A 22,119-nucleotide genomic window follows, 5' to 3' on the forward strand; every position below is an offset into this window, starting at 1 on the left:
CGCTTTCGGCAAACAAATTATTACTGGTTTTTGACCAAAAGTTGATTAAAACTTCATCGCTTGTTTACCTTCAAACCTCACAACAAAATTTGCTCTTCAAGCTTTTGGTTTTTAATTTATACCTTTCTAGCCTAAAAGAATTAATGCTGTTCATGCCAATGTTGGGCTCTATCCGTAAAGCAAATAGAGACGCGTGTATTTTTTGTGTTGGGTTTTTGTTACACACAAACACCGAACAGTACTTATGAATATTCAATTTGTTGATTTTTTGACAATACGAATAACGCATAACGCCCAGGTGTGGATTAATAGTGGATGATTTTTCAATTTGAAATTGGCGTGACTCGATTATGCTTTAACGTCGGTGTTTGGCTGGGGCAATAAAAGGGAAGCATTGTAATGCGCTATAAAAATGCAAACAAAAAGGAAATGGAGCCCATCGTGCGCAAAAAGAAAGCATCGCAATAGCAAGCGAGAGATAAGAGAAACATCATCTGTATTTATTTATTCTCGCCCATAAAATTGACATAAAAGAGCAACGTAAAATTTTATCTTTGGAAACATAATATTTACTTGGTCAGTACCGGCGGATGTTTTCGTTGCGGAAAGCGAGGCCGACGCATTAAAAGAGCATCAGTCTCAAAAGCTAAACAGGCCGAGAAGGGAGATAATGTCGGTTAGACGGCTTTGTGCGGCAAACACATAATTCTCGACGCCGCCTTTCCCGTTCCTTATGAAAACGTGCACACACTTGGGAAATTCGTAATTTCTTTTCCTCCATTTTTCTATTTTTCCAAACCCGAAGATAAGGCGCATAATATTATGGCGCCTCTGTCTCTGTTTTCAAAAATTATTATCGTTCTTGTTGCTCATTTTCTGTCACTGAATTGGCACTCGACGGATCTGATATCGCATTACTTGCTATAGAATAACTCGAATCACTATAAACAACCAGAAAGGTTATACAGGGTGTATCTGAATTAAAAACATAAAACAAGCAATCTAGTAATTTGATATGAATGCAGAAATCTTAAATGTGTAAAGACATTATTAATGTCAAAAAGCGAGTTAATTTATCTTATTGTATATCATATTACATTATAAAAAAACTAAAATGCAGCACAAATTAATATTGTCAACAAAAATCGTTTGTCTTTATTGTCTGAACTTCATTTTATTGCCTTAATTATATTTTTATATCAAAGCAAAGCATAATTTTCAATTTGATCAAATTTTGCTGTTTCGAATCCAGTACTTACTCAACTGGAACTCAAACTGTTTAAAGTCATTAAAACCTCTATGTGTTCAATACGTTGTTAAGGTAATTGATTTGAATTTGTCACCTATAAATCATTTTTTACATGGGCACGTCATCTTATATTTCATTGCCATACATAGTTTTTAATAATTTTCAACAAAATAGTAAGTAATACCCTACTTGTTTCTTTAATAATTAATCCAAGTTATCAAATCCTCAACCAACTTTTTCCCCTAAGATTCTTCAGCTAAAAGCAAATTACAAACATTTTTGTGTTTGAGTATTTGAATTTCTCCAGATTCTCCTGCTGGGAATTCCATTAATAACAACTCGTTTAAAACTCACAAACAAACTTTCAGCTGTTGGGATTATTATATTTTTCTCCTAAAAACAGGTATAAATTAGTAATAAACTGAAAACGGTAATTTGTGAAGACTCCAATTACGTTTCCATAGCTTCAAACTGAATAATCCAGAATTTATCCTAAAAATGCTCTATGCAGTTTAATGTTACACTTCATCGGAATGAAAGGACATTAATTATGCAGAAATTCAATTCAAAATATATTTAGTTTTAGCCGGAATAAAATTACTTATACATAAATTAAATTTGGATTGTTAAAATTGCAGCGGTGCGGCCAGATTGATTCATATCAGTTAGTTTGACAATACACCAATGCCGGATGATGTGAATAATTAAAGTGTGTACTAAACTGCAGAGCGGGTTTTTGGTGTGTAAATATTTAAATTCAAACAACCAAGAAGTTCATTGGTAAATGTTCGGTATTTTTTTCTCGCGTGGCTAACAAAAATATTCACCACAACCAAAAAAGAAATACCAATCCGGATACGTTGCTGCGGCTATTCAAAGTAGTAAATTTCTCTTGAAATAATACCCGCGTAAAATTTAATACACCTAAGTTCCGGTAATAACGATAATGGCCTGGCGTTGGGGCTTTGAATTTTTAAAAAAGTAATGAATTTGGTTTTTATACGGTTTTGCCCCGATCACACAGAGAAGCAGAGTTTATGGTTCTATTTTATTTTTCTAGAGCCACCTAGTACCTTACAATGAGTCAAGTGGGGTGCTTCCGAATGAAGACGTTTTGACTCTGAAAAATGTCAAACAGAATGCTGCGGGACAGTATGCTTGTTCGGCCAGAAATTCGGAAGGAGAAACCTATAGTCCACCGTATGATTTAAAAATTCAATGTAAGTATTCATGTTTATTATAAAACTCATTACCTTGATCGCTTTGTAATGTGCTGGTTATGATTCCAATATGTTGCTGTTTTCTAATGGACTTATTCACCTGCAACAAAACAGATTTCATTGTGTAACTAGTTACATTTTGAAGTGTCCTGGAGGTCAAAAACGAAAACCAATAACGAAAGGTGAAAAAAGTTATGCTAAAATTTAATTATAGTCTGAAGAAAGTGTGACTCTTCAACATCCCGTAGTTAGTACATCAAAAAACCAAATAATTTTAATATGATGTGTTTGTCCCAAAAATTGCATTATTGTCAAAAAATCGAAAAACTAATAGTTCAGAAGCTTCATGAATCACTTTGAAATTTGCTTAAGGATTCTAAAATCACGACAGAGTTGCCAGAGGCCCCTAAAATTATTACAAATTTTCCAAGAAAGCTTTTAAATTTATTATAAAGTTGCCAGAAAGTCCTAAAAATCTCTCAAGACCTATAAAATAGATCTCTCTAATAGAATACTTTTTTTCCTGAAGCAAATTGTTTTATATATTTAGGGCAAAAGTACCCTAATGCAATCCGCTAAAAGGTGAAATTCCCTACAACTTTTCCATAATTCTTTTCGTATTTTTTTTAGAATTTCAACCCGGTGATGACAATTGGTATTACTTTTAACTAGTTTTTTTCAAGATCACGTGACATTTCCGCCATTTTGACGTGTTTTTATAGTTTTATTCCAACTAGTTTTTCCGAGGTCACGTGATTTTTTTTTTGGTTCTATCAAAGTCAAGTGTCAGACGTGACTTTTGGTGGCTATTTTAACTTTTTTTACGCGATTTTTTTCATCACAACACGCCAACAATCATTTTTTTCACGTGTTTTCTAGATCACATGACACGTTTTCCCAAATTTACGTTTTACAAAAATTTTCATACACTCTTTGAATCAATCGTGAATTTGACACCTAATTTTCGATTAATTTCTATTGCAACAAAATGATTTGCTTTTAGTGTTAAAAAAAGTTAGTTTTTTAGGATAGGCCACCCTGTATATTATCAGCTGTAAAAAACTGGTAACATCGGTCATCACTACCAACTTAAGACCGTTAAATTAAATTTCTACAAATTTCCACACCAAAAACGCTTTTCTTTTGGGGATTTCGGTTGGTGCAGATCATTTGACATTTGTGACGTCATCCAAATTTTGTTTGGTTTTTACTATATACGACTATTTTTTTCTTTAATAAAGTATCATAATAACGGTCAAACTTAGAGTCATAATTTAGAAAGAACATATTTGATTATGTGTTTTCATCTATCCGTAATATTGGATTCGCCTACATTTACGACAGCAAATAGCAGTAAAACAAAAGGGGCTAAAACTTAGATTGCACAATAACCGTAAAAGTCGGGTGGATCGCAATTATCAAAACTAGTGAGGTAATTGAACGGCCCAGTTTGTGCTCGCTTTACACGGGATTTGATTAATTTTCCATTCTCCTCCGTTCCTTTGGAATCCCGAAAATTCAATTTCTGCTTCCAGTCTCTAAGATTTTACTGTTATTATCGAAATTTAATACAGCCAATTCCGGCTGCTTTACGTTCGAGCTCCTCACAGACAAATAACCGGTTTAACTTGTTCGCCCAAAGGCGTACCGAGTTCGAACTAGTTTACCGCCAACAAAAAAAAAACACAGAATATCGATCTAACAATCATAAGTGGGTTAGAATTAACCAGTTTCTCCTGCTCAAACTTACCTTTGAATGGTTTAGCTGCATTTTAACCGGATTCCTTCGAAAAGTCCTTAATAACAACGGCCATTAAGCTAAGACGGAGATTTACGACTTTAAAGCGAAAATATGTCCGTCTCAGACACTTTTCGGAAAAAATCCTAGCCAATTTTAGCTTGTCGTCGGATTCTTCCAGTTACACATAAGTAGAATTTATGGGAACGCGTTCTGCGTGACTTTGTTCCTTCTCCAATTTTTTATTCGCGGTTTACATCAGTAACTGAACCCTCCACCCTCCCCTCAAGGCTTTATGTTATTTCAGAACCAACAAAAACTGAATCCTCAACTCACTTGGATGTGGTTAGAATTTAGATAGTAAACAGCTGCATCTCGATTAGGACGGGAGCAATTATTGCGATAGAAACGGTTCCAGGCGGAAATTAAACAATGGCAGACTGCCTAAACCGCACTTTGCAATTTAGTCTTATGTAAACAGATTGTTCTTCTTGTATGAAAGAGGGGCATTTCGTGGACTAGAGACGTAATTAAAAATTTCAAGTGTATCGGAAAATATGGCGTAAACTTGAAAGTTTTTTAAAAGTAGCTCGAGTTTTTTACTTGGTCAGCTGGTTAAGAATGTAAAAATTAGATATCGTAGGAAATGAAATTGATGGAGTAGTTATTCCAATTAGTAAGCCAATTATTACACTATACTGCAAAATGAAAAACCAGCTAGTTTTACCAATTTAAAGTTTTATAACTATTTAACTTTGAAAGCAAAATAAAAAATTTAAAGCACTTTAAACCTGTTAACAATTGTAAAAAAAACATTTTTTATCAAACTTGTCAATTTTTGTTTTACTCCAGAAAAGTTCCAATTGCCAGAAAAGGAGATATTTATGCCAAATGAGCACTTTAAACCTTTCAAAAATTGAAAAAATTACATTTTGTGTCAAAATTGTCAATTTTTTGTTTTGCTCCAGGAAGGTTCCAATGCACAGCAAATAGCATATTTACGAGTATACCAAAGAACCTTAAATTAGCTGAAATAAGCACAAAAAAGCACTTTGAAAAAATTTAAAAATTGGTGTGGTATTAGAGGTCTTTTTTAACTACTTTTGAGAATCAGTATCTTGGTAACAAAGAGCTAGAGAGGCGAGTTTTGGCTCATTTTGTAGTATTTTTAACCATTTCCTAATGGCGATTTAGTGACATTAATAAAACTTCAAATAAAACTGAATAATAAAATTGAACTTTCAGTTATTTTTAGACATTTCCTATGTAAAGATACAGGGTGAGCCAACGTTTTTGAACTTAAATTCTACCACTATTATTAAACTATGTAAACAATTTTTTTGGTTCCGGATTGAGCTGTTATTGTTGAAAAAGTGTCTTTGTGACACTAATTATTGAACCTTTTATGAATGAAGATAATTATGCCTCTCACCTCATTAAAAAAAATTATCCCCATAAGCGTGAGCCCATCTAAAAAGAAAAAAATAATGATTCCCATTAGACCGTTGGCCAAATTAATTTCCCCAAATTGCCGCCCGATATTAATAAGCCATCTAATTGAGGTTTTGCGTGTCGCGTCTAGACACGCCAAGATTTAAGAATCCACTTCAATCCCTTACTTTTCCCTAATTTCACAGGTGTTGCTTTGTCATTAACTTAACTGTACCATTAGTCCAAACTGTCCAATTCCTGATAGATACAAATTCAATCCGCGGTTCTGATTAATCGAATCTAATTCACTTCGTAATCACACACATTTGTTAGTAATCAACACAAATTAAAGGACAAAACGTCATTGTGACGTAATCCCAGTTTTATTTGGTTCCGACTATATGGAAATTGATTTGTATTTCAGATACGCCACGTTGTAAAAAAGGTTACGAAGTGATGAGAGTGGGTGCCATCCCTTTTGACGCTATAACGGCTCACTGCGTAATAGATTCGGTACCACCGGTAAACAAATTTTACTGGACTTACAACACCACTGGTGGAGTTTTCCCGGTTCACGCCAGCTATATTGAAAGTAAAGGCAACTCTTCGGTTGTACATTTTCCGGAAGATAGCCAGGAAGATGTGAAAACTTTACAATGTTGGGCGGAAAATGATGTGGGCAAACAGGACGTTCCATGTTACTTTATTGTCATTCCAGCAGGTATGTGATAATCAGAAATATTTCATGTTGTGTGTGAGGATAGTCATTCTGTTGAGTGGCATTAATTTGATGATCTTGTATAATGACAAAGTAACAGAGGAGGAGCAACACAAAAACTTTTTCATCAACAGGGAGGGCCAAAAAAAACAAATTTGAAGGTTTAAATGGCCTGAACGGGTTCAACATTTCAATGGCATCATGTGACATTTGAAATGCCATTTTGACATTGAGAATAATCACGTGACTTTCAGAAAATTTATCAAACTTAAGGACCTTCGTTTTGGCTTTAAAAGCAGTCATGTGATGTTTTAAATATCATTTAAATCGTAAAAAGGTCAGATTTACAAAATTTTTATAATAGATTTTCTCATTTTTTCTGCCAGGAATTTTTAAACTTGCCCTTTTGTGAAACAGTCAGGTGACCTTCAGAAATCCCCTATAATCGTAAAAACGGTCACGTGATCTTTCTGAGTGAATTTGACAAAACAATCACGTAATTTTGAAGGATTTTATTTTGACAAAAATGGATTATCTAAAGTAAACATTTAGCTAGGTCTTCTTCATAATTTCATTTTGATGTAGAAAATGGTCAAGTGATCTTTCAAATGTAATTTTAGCATTAGAAACCCAGTCACGTGACTATCAGATTTGATGATGAAAAAAAATCCATCAAGATAAATTATTGAGTGAAAGTCGAATTTTTGCACATTCGGATGCAACAATCTGCATGTTTCTTGAAGTCCCAAGGGCGGAAATAAATTCCGAGACCAAATAGGCGTATTGGCACATAACTGGCGAGGCTTTTAGCCTGTCGTTCCTTAACACGGTTCCGCACTCAGGCCATCCTTTTACTGACCGTTAAATTCGTCGTTATTTACTGTGAGAGTCTATTGTGCGGCGGCTTTTTCTCCTGGACCGTGCGGCATTCGAACAATTAATTCTATCTCTGTCCGGTGCGCTTTATTTATCGTTCCGCCCTAATACCGGATATGGAACGGGCTATTTCTATTTTCTACGGATGTATGGGTCGTTAACGGTTGTTCGATCATTTCCGCGATGGGATTTCTCTCTTAGGATACGTCTTGATGGGCTTCAGTTTAACGGGATTTCGATGTTGTTTCGTCTAACATAACTCGTCGATATATGATAGGCCGTTGTTTTTATTGCTTATTTTTAATTGCTCCATTTGCTATCTTGGTTGTAAAACCAGTAATTACCTATTTAATGGAATTTTCATATAATTACAGAGTGTCTGTAATTTATAACTTAAAACATTTGCTAAAAAAAACAAATACAATAAATTAATTATTTTTCAGCGGTTTAACTACAACAAATGACTTTCTTTCTTCATAAATAACAGAAACTGTCTTAAGAAAAGATATTTGCTTAACCAATGAGGAAAGCTGTGTTTAATCTAACCTAACCTAACAAGTGCGGAAAGTAGTACTTTTCCACACGAGACTGCAGTTGCCTTAACGACACAAAGCAGTTAAAAAGCGCGAAAGAAGTGTTAGGTACAACAATTGTTTTACGACTATCAATTTTCATTAAATTGATGTGATTTAAGCAAATACTGCACATCTGGATTTACCATTAGAGCTACTGCATAATACGAAAATATGCGGTATTACAGAAATATAAAAAAAAAGGTTTTAATGATAATTATTGTTTATATACTTCGTTATTTCCAATAACTGTGTTTTGTGTAAAATTATGAGCAACGGAAAATATTTCCATATTTTGAATTTTCATGTTTTATGTATCATTTTAAATAGTAAAATTTGTGCTTTATCACTTTATTATCAGCAAAATTTGCGTGTTCTGAAACTCTTTAAATTTGAAATCCGTTGAAGAAAGTATTTAAAGCAATCTTTAGAAAATGACTGAGGCAGCTGAAAAACGTCGAAATATGTTAAAATCAGCTGAGAAAGAAGTGAGAAAAGCGAAAAATTAAACAAAATCTTATTATAAGCTACCTTAGCTTAATCTCAATATATCAATTGAACATTATTAAAGCAACTTCAATTTACACTATATTACATTTTTCTGCAAAATCAGTAAACCCTTTTAACTACTACAACATTAATAAAAAAAAAGTGAAAGACAATCGTACTAAACTGGCCATCATACTGTTGCAAATTATGGAAAATCCCCACAAGTTTTCAGCTTTCAAACACGACTTGGCAGTATACGAGTCTCATTTTCTTTAAAACCTCTCCGTTTTTACGAGCGAAGCTTTCGTAAACCGAGCTTAACCGGGTCGAAATCATTTCAAACAGTTCAAAAGCAAACTGCTCGAGTAGTTTAAATATTCATTAACCTGAATGAAGGTTTGCGTTCGCAAATATGGAAATGAAATTACTCCCAGTTATATTATCAAATTTTCGAGTCGTATAAAGTTGCTGTTTCATTATTGAACTGTCCTAATTTAAGAGATAACAGCTTCATTTCCTTGTGTGGTTTTAGTTTGAGTTGGGTTAGTTATATTTAAAATTTTACTCGCAGAACCGCCGGAGCCTCCTAAAGGTTGCATGACTAGAAACACGACTCAAGGCAGTATCGAAGTTTCTTGTATAGCTGGTCACGACGGTGGTCTTCATCAGAGCTTTGTCTTGGAATTGAATGATTTAGCTGATTCACCTCCACCAGGTATCCACTTCACTTTAAATGATCAAGGTTAGATTAAACTCCTAATCTTTTAACCAGCTTTTCTATTAATCTAATAAATACTTTTTACAGGAGAAGGAGCCTCGCCAGCTTTCAGAGTCCTGGGGGATCGTCCAGTCTTTAGGGTACTAAACTTAAAACCACGAAGAGAGTATCAAGCTGTAGTTTACGCGGAAAACGCTAGAGGAAGAAGCGATCCTCCAATTGTTCTTCCTGTGTTCCAAGTCCCAAGAAATGACTATCTTCAGGAAGACGGCACCCAGGAATTTGAAAGAGTCTCTAACATTCCATCAAACAAGCCTGCGACTGCGCAGAATTTAACTATCATTATTGCTGTAGTTAGTGCAGCAGCAATATTGTTGATTGTCTCTGTTGTAGTAGCTGCCACTGTTTTAGCTTGCAGGAGAAGGACACATTCGCAACGTATGTTATTTAGAGAGTTTTTAAATTTGGTTTTATTAAACGTGGCTGTCACACACATTACAGCGAATGACAGTATTTCGTCAGTAAGGAGGAGACGGGAAAGAAGAAATAGCAAACCACCAAGTGACCTGGAGCTTTGTGAAGCGGGGTTTGGTGAAGGTTTTCATCGAAGAAGTGCCCTTTACCGAGCTAGTATGTACGGCGAATGTGAGGAAAGGATTTCCCGATTGATCGAAGGTATCTATTACACTCAATTACTCTACTATCGTAGTTGTAAATAAAAGTTTATCGACCTGTTACTGAGCAAAAGAGACGGTGCAATAGCACTCAAGTAAATATTCCAATTTGATAATGCATCCTCCGAGTTGAAAGGTCCGTTTGATGGAAGATTTTGTGTCGGTTACGATTGTGTTGCGGTGTTTGGTGGCTTTGATGCTACTCGAATAGAAAGCGTTTTCTGATCATAGTTTACTCAAGAAAATTTCAATGAGGGTGGAAAGTGTTTTGCATATGCAAAATGTTCATTCAAGATATATGAATTTCACATTGATAACCATCACTAAGTAGATTTCTAGTAGAAATGTTGAAATTAATAAAGTTCTGACAGTTAAGTCAAATCATCCGCAAACTGTCATTAGCACAATTTTTCTATTTAAAATTAAGTAGTTAGCTAGTTAGAGGGCGTGTCAAAAAACAAATTAGTTAATCACAGTTTACAGAATAAAACAACACTCTTAGCAATTATGTGTAAAATACTATTGTAAAATTTTTGCAACTCTAACTGTTTCCAAAATATTCAACTTTTTTACGTTTTTTTTTGGAAAATTGCATTAAAAATGTTGAAAAGTTTGTATGTTCGCCATTTTTGAGATCTCCGCTACCGCAAAAAGCTCAAAATGTTTAAACTAAAATGGCATTCAAAATATACAAGCAAAATAAAAAAAGTCACATTTGCGATTTGGCAGTAAAAAGTTTTATCAGATTATTTTATCAAATCATTTGTATTCCATGATACGCGACACCCTGTATATGGTAATTTTGTATTGAAATTATTGATTTTCGGTAAAATTAGTAACCAAAATTTTGTATACAGGATGAGCAAAACTTATCATACGAGTAAAGCCGTGGAAATTAAATGTGAGAAAAAGAACATGCGGAAACATTCTTTATTCCGAATTTTTTATTGAAGAGTTAAAATAGCTATTTATGTAACCAGTTACGAAAAGTTCGATTTTGTGTAACGAATGAATATTTGTACAATTACAATTTGAATGAGTTACACAATAAGACATTTTCAAAACGTGTTGCATACATAATTTTTTCTAATTTTGACCAAAAAGCGGTAAAAATCATCTTTTAAAGTGATTTAACACAAATATTCACTTTCATAGCACCTTGTATAAACTGTGACAACGACATGTTATGATGGATGTCGCCCATATGTTTCTACGGAAATGCATAAAAACAGGGAGTGATGAAATGAACTTTTCATAACTAGTTACATAAAGTAAAACGTTTTGTCACTCTAATCAGTTTTGAAAAGTGTCACTTTATATGCCAAAATTAGAAAAAACATATTAATATATTTCTAATAAAATATCTAAGAACCTAAAAACATATTCTTATTTTTCAGTAATTAGAAAGTTAAAGTGAGACAATATACGTTAATTCTAAAATACAAAAATATTAAACAATATATTAAATAAAAATACAGAGTTGTTCAAACAGAGTGACTGTAGAAGGTTAACTGAGACATCTTGTATAAAATATGTCGGTGTGCCAAAGTTAAGCAAAATCCTGTCTATTTTAATTAATTGGTCATCCAGTAATTTATCAAATTGACTATCAAAAAGCGTGGTTACAATTTGATTTTCATGGTGGTCTAAATGTGAATTTTGGATTTTATACTTAAATTGACTTACATCTTAATGACACTCTGTATATATTAAATTTTGTCTATTTTCGGAACTTCTCCACCATGTTTCCGGCAAAATCGGTGAAATCAAACTTTTTTTTAACCGAAGTTGTTACTGTTTTAGTATATCTTGGGGTTCTGATAATACACATTGTTTGTTAAACATTTCAACAAAATAATTGGGTATTTTTTAAAAACATATGACTGTTTATTGAGACCCAAAACCCTTAAAAAACCGAGACTAACATGACATCAAAATTGGCTAAATTTCCAGTCAAAATAATTGAATTATTTATACAGAAAAACTTTACAATAACGTCCCATTTTCAGAGTGAAAAGCTTCCAGGCAAAACCGTTCAGTTTTTGAGAGGCCAAAAGCAAATAAGTCATTGTTCTCTTTGTTTCAGTTTTTTTTTTCTCTCCGCGTTTCTGAATAATTCAACCCAAACACTCGACGTTGCTATTTTCAACCCAAAAATGGCAAACAGAACGCTACAGTTGCATTTGTATAAGGGCGGTCCGAGTTTTGCGTGTCGACGGTTGTCAGTTGTTTCCAATTTATATTTTGATAAGAGCACCCCCAATTGCGGGAATGCACACACGTGCCAAATTAATGCGCACTTAGAACCGAGATTTACGTACTTGAATAACACTTTTAAAAAAGCACTACGTTTTTAGGGTTGCTTAAGAGGTTAAATTTGAATGCAAGACTTTGGCGTTTCTCGATCCCTAAGGAAGCGGAAAATTTGAGCGTAAGCGAGATTGTATGGGAATTTAATGATTGGCAACGACAAGACTGCCTTTTGTTTGGCAATTCCGGTGTATTACTCAACGTTATGCGGCTTACGACCCTATCGATTTGTGGTGAACGTCTAGGAAGACTGTAAGTGGAAGTCTAATTAAGTTCCACTTTGGTTGCAGCAACCTGAATGAGTTTCAACGAAAACTAAACTGTTATCGAGCTTCTTTTACTTGAAATTCGTTTAAAGTTTATTACATCGACTAGCAATTTATACAAGCACTGAATAGAGTCTCAAATCGACTGCATCACTTTGTCAAATAAACAGTCGGAGCTCTTTTGCAAAACCAATCTATTTCCTGCCCCGAACACTCACTAAAGGCAAACTAGAACGACGAGTACGTTCGTCAGAGACGAAAAAGCGAGCAACTAATTACCATTTCCATAACGAAGTAATATTCTAATTGTAAAGGATCGTTGGCAATTTGTATTCCACTGTAGCGAGCATTTAGACGCGACCGTAATTGAAGTAGAAAATGTCTCTCTGGTCTTACACAGGCAACCCGCACGTGTTCATAACAGCAAAGATCGTGTCAGCCTTCCAAACCGACCTCCTCCACCTCCTTCCTTAGGTAAATGGGGTCGACGGTTTTAGTCAGAGTTGGCATTAGTATAAATTGTTATTATATGTAAATATTCAGCCAAAAAAGACAAAAATTAGCAAGAAAATGGCATCATTACAGGTTTATTTACAAATATTTTACATTTTACAAGACTGCTATAATATTGCTTGTTTAGCATTCCAAAAGAATAAAATAAAACATAAATATACTAATCAGTTCTCCTCCATTTGGGAAGATTTCCGTATGAAAGTCAATTAATCTAAAAATATAACAAACAACTTTTGACTGACTGAAACAAGCAATTAACATTTTAAGTAAGAGTTGTTTATAGAAAAAATTGTATTCGTCCCTGGATTTTATCTTAAATTTACTGGCTACACACCAAATTACAGGGGCGTAAACCCCAGATTTCAAAAAAATACTGACTGAAATGCCTTTATTCCATTTCTGATTTTCTTTCATTTTCAAACGAATTTATCACAGAATTCATCACGTCTTTTCTCATGGTTTTAAAGTTTGGCAAAACGGTCACGTGACTTCAACTTCAAAATTCAAACTCACAATTTGTTTCCAAAAGTGAAAGGCTACAAAAAAAAAATCACGTCACGTGACTAGTAACGACAGCAACAAAAAAACTAATGATGGACGTGATATTATATAAAACAATGGAAGAAACCATGGAAGTGTAAATAAAGTACTATTAGATTAGTTTGGGTAATGACTTAAATGTATTTTATAGTTTAATAGAGAGAATTTTGGCAATTAAACAGATTTTATTTATTTTTTTTTACTGTTTACCTGTTTATTTTGGCACTCTGTATAACGTTAAAATTGTCTCGCGTTGAAAATTCAACGAACGATTTTTGCGGTTTAGAAAATCGCGTAAACAGGGTCGGTAAACACCCAAAACAAGTCACGTCGAGTACAAGCTACAGGAGGGTCCGTCATATCTTTATTATATTCTTAGATGCAGGAGGAGAAGAAGAATGGGACTGACACGGCAAGGCGTTGCGAATTTATTTTCTCTCCCTCGGGGGTGTAACGTTACCCGACTAAGATGTATGGCTCGTTTTTTTTTAAAAAAAGGTTACTTAAGGGAACGATACAAGTGTTAACTGGATGGGTATCGACGACCGAATGACAGTAGTTTTTATTCTTTCGGCTGCTGATAATAAATTTTCTGTTTTGGGACGTACCCGGGGCTTTTCAGATCGGTATTTATGACCGAATTTGCTTTAAATCGACCTGGAAAAGTTAAAGGAATAATAGAAACTGAGTTTTACAACAGACTCAATAAAATTCAAAGGAAACGAACAATTCTAACTCCTTCAAGTGAGTTTTTAGTTTTCTGGTGTAAATGTAGTCATTTCTGTCGCTTTTGGAATAAGGTATCAATACGAACAAGTCATGAATTTAACTAGATTTTTTTCCTGTGCGGGAATGGTGACCTTTTGTAATGTCAAAAGAGTCACGTGTCTTTAAAAATATCAGTTTAAACTGAAAAATAGTAACGTGACTTTTCAGAATCCGTTTTCACGTTAAAAAAATGAGTCACGTGAACTTCAAAATTAAATTTAATGAATGAAAATCGTCACGTGACCATTTGAACCTTAAAAACAATCACGTGACTTTAAAAAATCAGTCCAAACGTTAAAACGGTCACGTGACGTTAAGGATGACATTTTAAACTTAAAAATAGTTACTTCATTCAGTGTATCAGTTTAAAACTGAAAACCGGTCACATGACCTTCAGGGTTCTTTGACGTTCAAAAATAATCACATGACCATTTTTACCATATTGCCGAACTGTTAAATTCTGCCAATTTACTTCAAAAATTGCCAAAATGACAAATTATTCCATGAATTTGCTTCCAAATATTGCGGAACTTTCAAATTCTGCCAATTTGTCTCAAAATGTCGCTCAACTGATTGAATATGCTTTGAAATTATGTCAAATTGACAAATTCTACCAATGTTCTTTGAAGTGTTATCAGTTTGACAAATTTTACCATAAATTTGCTTCAAAGTGTTGCAAATAAAATTAAAACTGCCTATTTTCTTCGAACTGATAAATTATTCCATGAATATTGCCAAACTGATCGAATTTACTGTTGACCTAACCATAAATATTGCCACTGACAATTTTTCCATGAATTTGCTTTGAAATGTTGCCAAACTGACAAATTCTACCAATTTGCATTGAAAATGTCTCCAGATACCGGATTTGTTTCTAAATATGGCCAATCACAAACAAATTCTACTAACTTACTTTGAAATGTTGCCAAACCGGCAAACTCTGCCAATTTGCTTTAAAATGTTGCCAACTTGACAAATTTTATCAAATAATTGTATTTATTTCTGAGGCGTTTGACCCGTATGAAATGAGAATTAACTAGGTTTAATTAAGAAATTTGCCTACCAAAACCAATTGGTTTTTATACGTTGTTAATTATAGTACAGTTTTGTAAACGTATTCAATGTTCATCTAAATGGCAATAACCATGATTATACAGGTGTGGTAAATCCAAAAGCGACCATAAAAAAACCGTGTAACGGACAGAGAAACGTAGGTAATTGCATGCGCGGGAGAAAGACAGAAAACGAAAAAAATATCAAGTAGGCCATATTTTTAGCGCGCTGTTGCCAAACGCCGTAAGTATTCAATACCCTCGACAAACTTACTTACGGCGTTTGACAACAGCGCGCTAAAAATATGGCCTACTTGATATTTTTTTCGTTTTCTGTCTTTCTCCCGCGCATGCAATTACCTACGTTTCTCTGTCCGTTACACGGTTTTCCTATGGTCGCTTTTGGATTTACCACACCTGTATATTTTTCAGTGAAATGACTGTTTGCATCAACATAATTCAAGTCATAAGTTTGGTTTTGACTGTGACTGACACTTTACCTCTTAGTATTCCATTCAAATCTTACTAGAATTATGTTGGCAGGTTGTAAGTTTTAAAAACAGCCAGGAAAATAAAAAGTTTTTTTAGGAAACTGCGCCAGTTCATATAAACGGATATTTGATGTTTACTTTGTTACAATTCCACAAATTTCCCATTTCCTCACCACGTATTTCGATGGAATTTATACAAAAGCCACATCCTTTAACGGGACAACAAACTTCATAATTCAATAATAAAAAAAACGCTGAGCAAACTCGCAAACTGTTTATTTAAGGGGGGGATGGACAGGGTCTAAAAAAACAAAAAGAGTGGATTATCCGAGCTACTGTTTTTGCAGGTCCCGATTTGATCCTGGCTCCTACGAGCTTTTCGCCGCAGAATTCGGATTATTGACCAACCACCCGGATGCTTTTATTTTATTTAAGCCAATGTAAAAATGTGTAAATAGTTATTTGTCTTGTATATATAAATTTAGACTAAGAGAGGTTTATTATTTAGCAATTTATTTAAGTGCACTTACAGGAACAATAGTACAAATTTTTGCCCGGAGCTTTTGTAAATAGTCATTGGTTATTATTTATGTTTAGTTGTTTTGTGTAACAATAATTGTGCTTTTAGTACTTATTTTTCCATTTATGTAGTTTTTTACCTGATTAAACATACGAGTTTTAGTACTGTAGTGGTGTTAAATACCCCATTTTTGTTACCGAAAAGCTCTTAATACCAAGTGAGTTAAAAATGGAAAACATTTACTTATTTACACTTTTAGCGCTGAGCGCGTTGTCTAAGGCCGCGTATTTACATTATTAGCTTTATGTGAGTATGCGGAGCAAACGGATTAGGAGGACGCAAATACCAGCCAAACATGCAGGATTTACTCATTAGATTACATTGCAAAAGTTGGATTCATGGGGGGATTAGCTTTTTAAATGAATGATTAAGAAGTAACAAAAGGGACAAAAGCCAATATTTTGTAATTTGTGGTTAATTTCCTGATTCCATTTAGTTTATTTAACTGTGATCACACAACTTTGCAGTGAAACTCGTTTCAAACGCAAACTTTGACGGAGTTTGACGGATAAAAACTAGTGAAAGTAGTTGGAAAAACTTCCAATAGAGTGGAAAGATTTAATAGAGCAAACCGTTCCGAATCAGACTATGGTAAATGAATAATTAAACTTTTGATTTACGCGACTTTCAAACAGGAATTTCCGGCTATCGACGGGATTCTTATTTTAAAATTTACAACTCCTTCCAAGACTTTTCCGCTTAGACGTCCTTTAAGGACTTTCCCAACTTTTAAATCGCTTCCCATCGTCCTGGGAAGTTTAATAGAACCAATAAAAAGAACAAATCGCTGAAACCATATTAGTAAAGTCCGGCACTGATTTTCGTAAAAAATTCTATCGATCATCGTAACGGTGCTATGTTGCGTCCTTGATATCAGGTTGGAAATGAAAAATGTGTACGGAAAAGCGAGTATTTACGATTCTGAGGGGTTGACGGATGGGGCGCATTTCAATTCGTATTATGCAAGGCTGATGGACGACCGCGAACATGCTGCCTGCAAAATATGACTTTAATTTTCAGTGAAAAAGGAGTTTTCTACGTTTTTCAGCTCAAAATTACATTTAGTCAAATTTTTTCAGTTCATAATTTCCAAATTAAAAATTAAGTCATTAAAGTTAAATCAAATTTCTTAAAGTTCAAGGTTTGTTTCTTCTCAAATCTCAAATCGACAGTTTTACGGGATATCTCCAAAACTGACAACGTTGCTACAACCTACAAAAAAACTTTAAAATTTATCATTTTTCAAAAAAATTGATTAGGGTTTGGTATTAGCGGTCTTTTTTTACTACTTTGTGAAATTCAATATCCCGGTGACATGAAGAGCTAGAGAGGCCAGTTTTGGCTCATTTTGTAGTATTTTTTATCCTCTTTCTAATGGCGGATTTGCGAAATCTATAAGAGTTCAAATAAAAGGTTACAAACATTCAAAAATTGAAAAAATGCGATTTTTGCAAAAAGTGCAACTTTGGCAATTTTTTATTTTGCTCCAGGAGGGTTTCAATAGACAGCAAAGGGCATATTTATATCAAAGGACCTTAAATTAGGTAAAATAAGTACAAAAAAAGCACTTTGAAATTTTTCATTTTTCCAAAAAATTGAAAGAATGGGGGGGTATTTGGTGTCTTTTTTTACTACTTTTTGAAATTTTATATCTCGGTAGCACGAAGAGCTAGAGAGGCCAGTTTTGGCTCATTTTGTAGTATTTTTTATCCTCTTTCTAATGGCGGATTTGAGAAATCTATAAGAGTTCAAATAAAAAAGTTACAATCACTCAAAAATTGAAAAAATGCGATTTTTGCAAAAAGTGCAATTTTAGAATTTTTTCATTTTGCTCCAGGAGGGTTCCAATAGACAGCTAAGGGCATATTTATACCAAAGGACCTTAAATTAGGTAAAATAAGTACAAAAAAAGCACTTTAAAATTTTTAATTTTTCCAAAAAATTGAAAGAATGGGGGGGTATTTGGTGTCTTTTTTTACTACTTTTTGAAATTTAATATCTCGGTAACACGAAGAGCTAGAGAGGCCAGTTTTGGCTCATTTTGTAGTATTTTTTATCCTCTTTCTAATGGCGGATTTGCGAAATCTATAAGAGTTCAAATAAAAAAGTTACAATCACTCAAAAATTGAAAAAATGCGATTTTTGCAAAAAGTGCAATTTTGGAATTTTTTTATTTTGTTCCAGGAGGGTTTCAATAGACAGCAAAGGGCATATTTATACTAAAGGACCTTAAATTAGGTAAAATAAGTACAAAAAAAGCACTTTAAAATTTTTCATTTTTCCAAAAAATTGAAAGAATGGGGGGGTATTTGGTGTCTTTTTTTACTACTTTTTGAAACTTTATATCTCGGTAGCACGAAGAGCTAGAGAGGCCAGTTTTGGCTCATTTTGTAGTATTTTTTATCCTCTTTCTAATGGCGGATTTGCGAAATCTATAAGAGTTCAAATAAAAAAGTTACAATCATTCAAAAATTGAAAAAATGCGATTTTTGCAAAAAGTGTAATTTTGGCAATTTTAAATTTTGCTCAAGGAGGGTTCCAATGCACAGCAAGGGGCATATTAATACCAAAGGACCTTAAATTAGGTGAAATAAGTACAAAAAAAGCACTTTAAAATTTTTAATTTTAGGCTAGCCACTACCATCATCTTAACACATTCTCCTAGTGTTTTCTTGAAAATTTTTGGCGCTTAGTCAGCTCAATCATTCCAATTGATTCTTCTACTCTTCTCTTGATGAGTAGATAATCTGTCTTCAATTATTTTACCACATTTTTTCGGTTTTCTTTTGAAAATTTTAGGTTAGCTTCGGTTAGATTAGCAAGTAGTTAAAAAAGTTCAAATCAAAGTTGTTTTTAGCAAACGTAGCTTTCTTTTGTAATTTCAAAGTACTATTGTATGTATTTGAAATGTTGGCACACGCTCTCTTGTAAACATTTCCAAAACTGAAAATATTTTATAGCTACTCTTTGGGTCCGTTTTAATTAGTTATTTGGACTACTTTAGTCATTTGTAAATCCTGTACCAATTTACTACCAAAACCATTGGTGCATAATAATGACGTGCTAGCCTGGATTTTGCTCTGGCTACCAATCACACCAGTTAATACCACCAGTCAAATTTAAATTATGTTTAAGTTTCGACCCAATAAATTGTTTAAAATATAAAAAAAAAAAAAAATAATTGTATATTAGAATATCTCTTGGTTAAAAATTTTGCTGGGCACATAAAAACCGTAACATGTCATTAAAAGTCTACGAAACTACCAACATTCTCTGATTTAACCATTATCGAGTTCAATAAAATTTGTGTGAAAACTTTTGATATCCCATTTCAAAACTAAACAGACAAACAAGCCGCCGAATCAATTTTGACGCCCTTTCAAGCAGCGCTCCGCAAATTCCGTAACACTTGTGCGAATACGTAAATGCTTGTCTTTCATAAAGTGGGGAAAATATTCCCGGAAAGTTCGCGAACGTAAGCCGCATATGTTACTCCACAACCGAAAGTTTCATCCTGCAGGCTTGATAACGTATCACTCTTTGCTTTTGACATCATACATATACCACAGGGTCGGATCAGGGCTTCCAACTTTTCCTGGAGTTATTTATGTTCGTGCTGAGGAAATATTTTAAGTGGAGTTGCTGGTTATGTGTACGTTTTTTTGCCCAGTCAAAAACAGTGGCGTTCGCACGCGGGATTAAAAACCAGTGGCTGGCAACTGACAACTTACACAAACGTGATATGAATTTCCTTTGATGGGAAATATTTAATTTTTTGCGCTGGAGCTAGTCTGAATTTTGCACCGGATTGATGTACCGGTTTTTATTTTTTCGGTTATTGCAGCAAATGAAACTGGATCGGCAAATTCTTTTCAAAACGTTGCTTTGCCGTTTTTGATTGCCTATATCTCTAAAAAGGGCTTTTCGAGCCTGGCTTTGACACTGTTTAATTGCGTCTCTTGTCCCCGGGAATGTTCGTTCCGACACACGCGCTTTAGTATCGGATTTACGTTTGAATTACATTTCATTTTTTTTAGGTTTTATTTTCATGGCGCCATTCGAACTCGGATTATCGTGATGGCTAATCAGGTTTTATTGAAATTCCATTAGGATCCGGATTGCTCTTGCCATGTTCCAAATTACGCCTCTTCATATTTTAGTACCTGTACATTTTTACTGGAAAAGTAAACCGTTGACCTAGCCTTTAATATGTTTCGATTAATCATATAGTATAATTATATATTGGACTGCTTTTAGCAAAATTGAATTTCCTTAATATATTTCTATTTTATACAGGGTGTCACATCGGAAACTACTGCGGTCGATATTTCGAAAACTACAAAAAAAAACTACTTTTATAAAGTATCTCAATGATACAATAGCTATTTATGTAACCAGTTACGAAAAGATCGATTTTGTGTAACGAATGAATGTTTGTAGGGCGAGCGCAGCGAGGTCCTACAATTTGAATGAGTTACACAATAAGACATTTTCGAAACGTGTTGCATACATAATTTTTTCTAATTTTGACCAAAAAGCGGTAAAAACCATCTTTTAAAGTGATTTAACACAAATATTCACTTTCATAGCACCTTGTATAAACTGTGACAACGACATGTTATGATGGATGTCGCCCATATGTTTCTACGGAAATGCATAAAAACAGGAAGTGATGAAATTAACTTTTCATAGCTAGTTACATAAAGTGATACTTTTCGAAAGTTACGAAACTAGTTACGAAAAGTAAAACGTTTTGTCACTCTAATCAGTTTTGAAAAGTGTCACTTTATATGCCAAAATTAAGAAAAATATGTTTTCTCATTAAATTGGAGATGTTTCTTTGCAACAGTTGACAAGTCTAACAGCTTACTACTTAACCTGTCAAATTAAAATATACCTTACAAATCTATGTATTAGAACAATAAATTTGATAGAAAACCGTTGTTTTGGCTCAATTTGGGATGTTTTATGCAAGTTTTGACAAGTGACACATCTGACTGATTGTTACAAGTGACATTACCTAACCTGTCAAATAAAAATGTATGACAGAAATGTCAAAATATGTGCTAAATGCCTAAAATTTTTAAGACAAGAGTAGAAAAATGAGTTGAAATGATTGAGCTGGCAAATTCCAAATTTAATTTCAAAAGAAGACTAACTGATAAAAGAAGAGCGGAAAAATGTGCTTACTTTAAGCTAATTTATATTATATTTTTAATATTAATTAATTAAGTTTAAGACTAAGCTTACTGATGATCCACAATGTTCAAAAGAAGACTAACTGCCAGGCTACATACTATGCAAGATGTTCTTCTCTGTAACTCTTTTTTTAACTGTGGTGTGGACCCCTTGACTAAGCGTGTTACATAGAAGAAACTACCTTACCTATTCTAATTTAAAGGACATTATAAGCTCCCTACTGATTTTAACTAGTTAGGTATACTTTTGCAAGTGCTTTCTAATTTTTTCCTGAAAGTAACGTGTATCTAAAGTCTACAACCCTAATCATATAAATCATTACTTAGGTATTCATCTTTTACTAGATTTGTTCTTAACTTATTTTGTTTCTTATGGATTATGGAAAGTTTCACAAACATTTTGGTGTAAAAAAACCATGCTCTGTATGAACATTATCTTCCATAACATAATAATACTTACTTATAACTAATTTGTTCCCTAAACAATCTTAAATTAATTAAATTTCTAAGCTTGTCGGCGGTAGACCTTAAAAATATATAATCTTCAAGAGCTGTATGGTAGGACTGGATGAAATATTATGTAATTAGTAAATTACAGGAAACAAAACGGTCGCTCATTTAGCGAAGCGCTTTTTTGCCCTCCCCAGTGCCATATTGGCGAAAACACGCAAAAACGAATTTTTAAATTTATAACTCTTTTTTTTTTTGCGTTGCGT

General features: G+C 33.7%; 1 protein-coding gene across 2 annotated transcripts in view; it reads left to right on the forward strand.

Annotated features, from left to right (window-relative positions):
- Positions 1–16,310, forward strand: part of side (motor axon guidance molcule sidestep) — a 49,252-nt gene extending 32,942 nt beyond the window's left edge. For both annotated transcript variants that reach the window (XM_081972933.1, XM_081972934.1), the window contains 6 exons: positions 2,310–2,469; positions 6,063–6,359; positions 8,865–9,035; positions 9,099–9,449; positions 9,513–9,686; positions 15,973–16,310. In XM_081972933.1, coding sequence (XP_081829059.1) covers positions 2,310–2,469; positions 6,063–6,359; positions 8,865–9,035; positions 9,099–9,449; positions 9,513–9,686; positions 15,973–16,028 — 1,209 coding nt within the window. In that variant the 3' untranslated portion in view covers positions 16,029–16,310. The remainder of the gene's footprint in view (positions 1–2,309; positions 2,470–6,062; positions 6,360–8,864; positions 9,036–9,098; positions 9,450–9,512; positions 9,687–15,972) is intronic.
- The last annotated feature ends 5,809 nt before the right edge of the window (positions 16,311–22,119 follow it).

The sequence above is a fragment of the Ips typographus genome, linkage group LG2, assembly GCF_016097725.1.
Source record: "Ips typographus isolate SLU linkage group LG2, UJ_Ityp_2.0, whole genome shotgun sequence".
Lineage (NCBI taxonomy): Eukaryota > Metazoa > Arthropoda > Insecta > Coleoptera > Curculionidae > Ips > Ips typographus.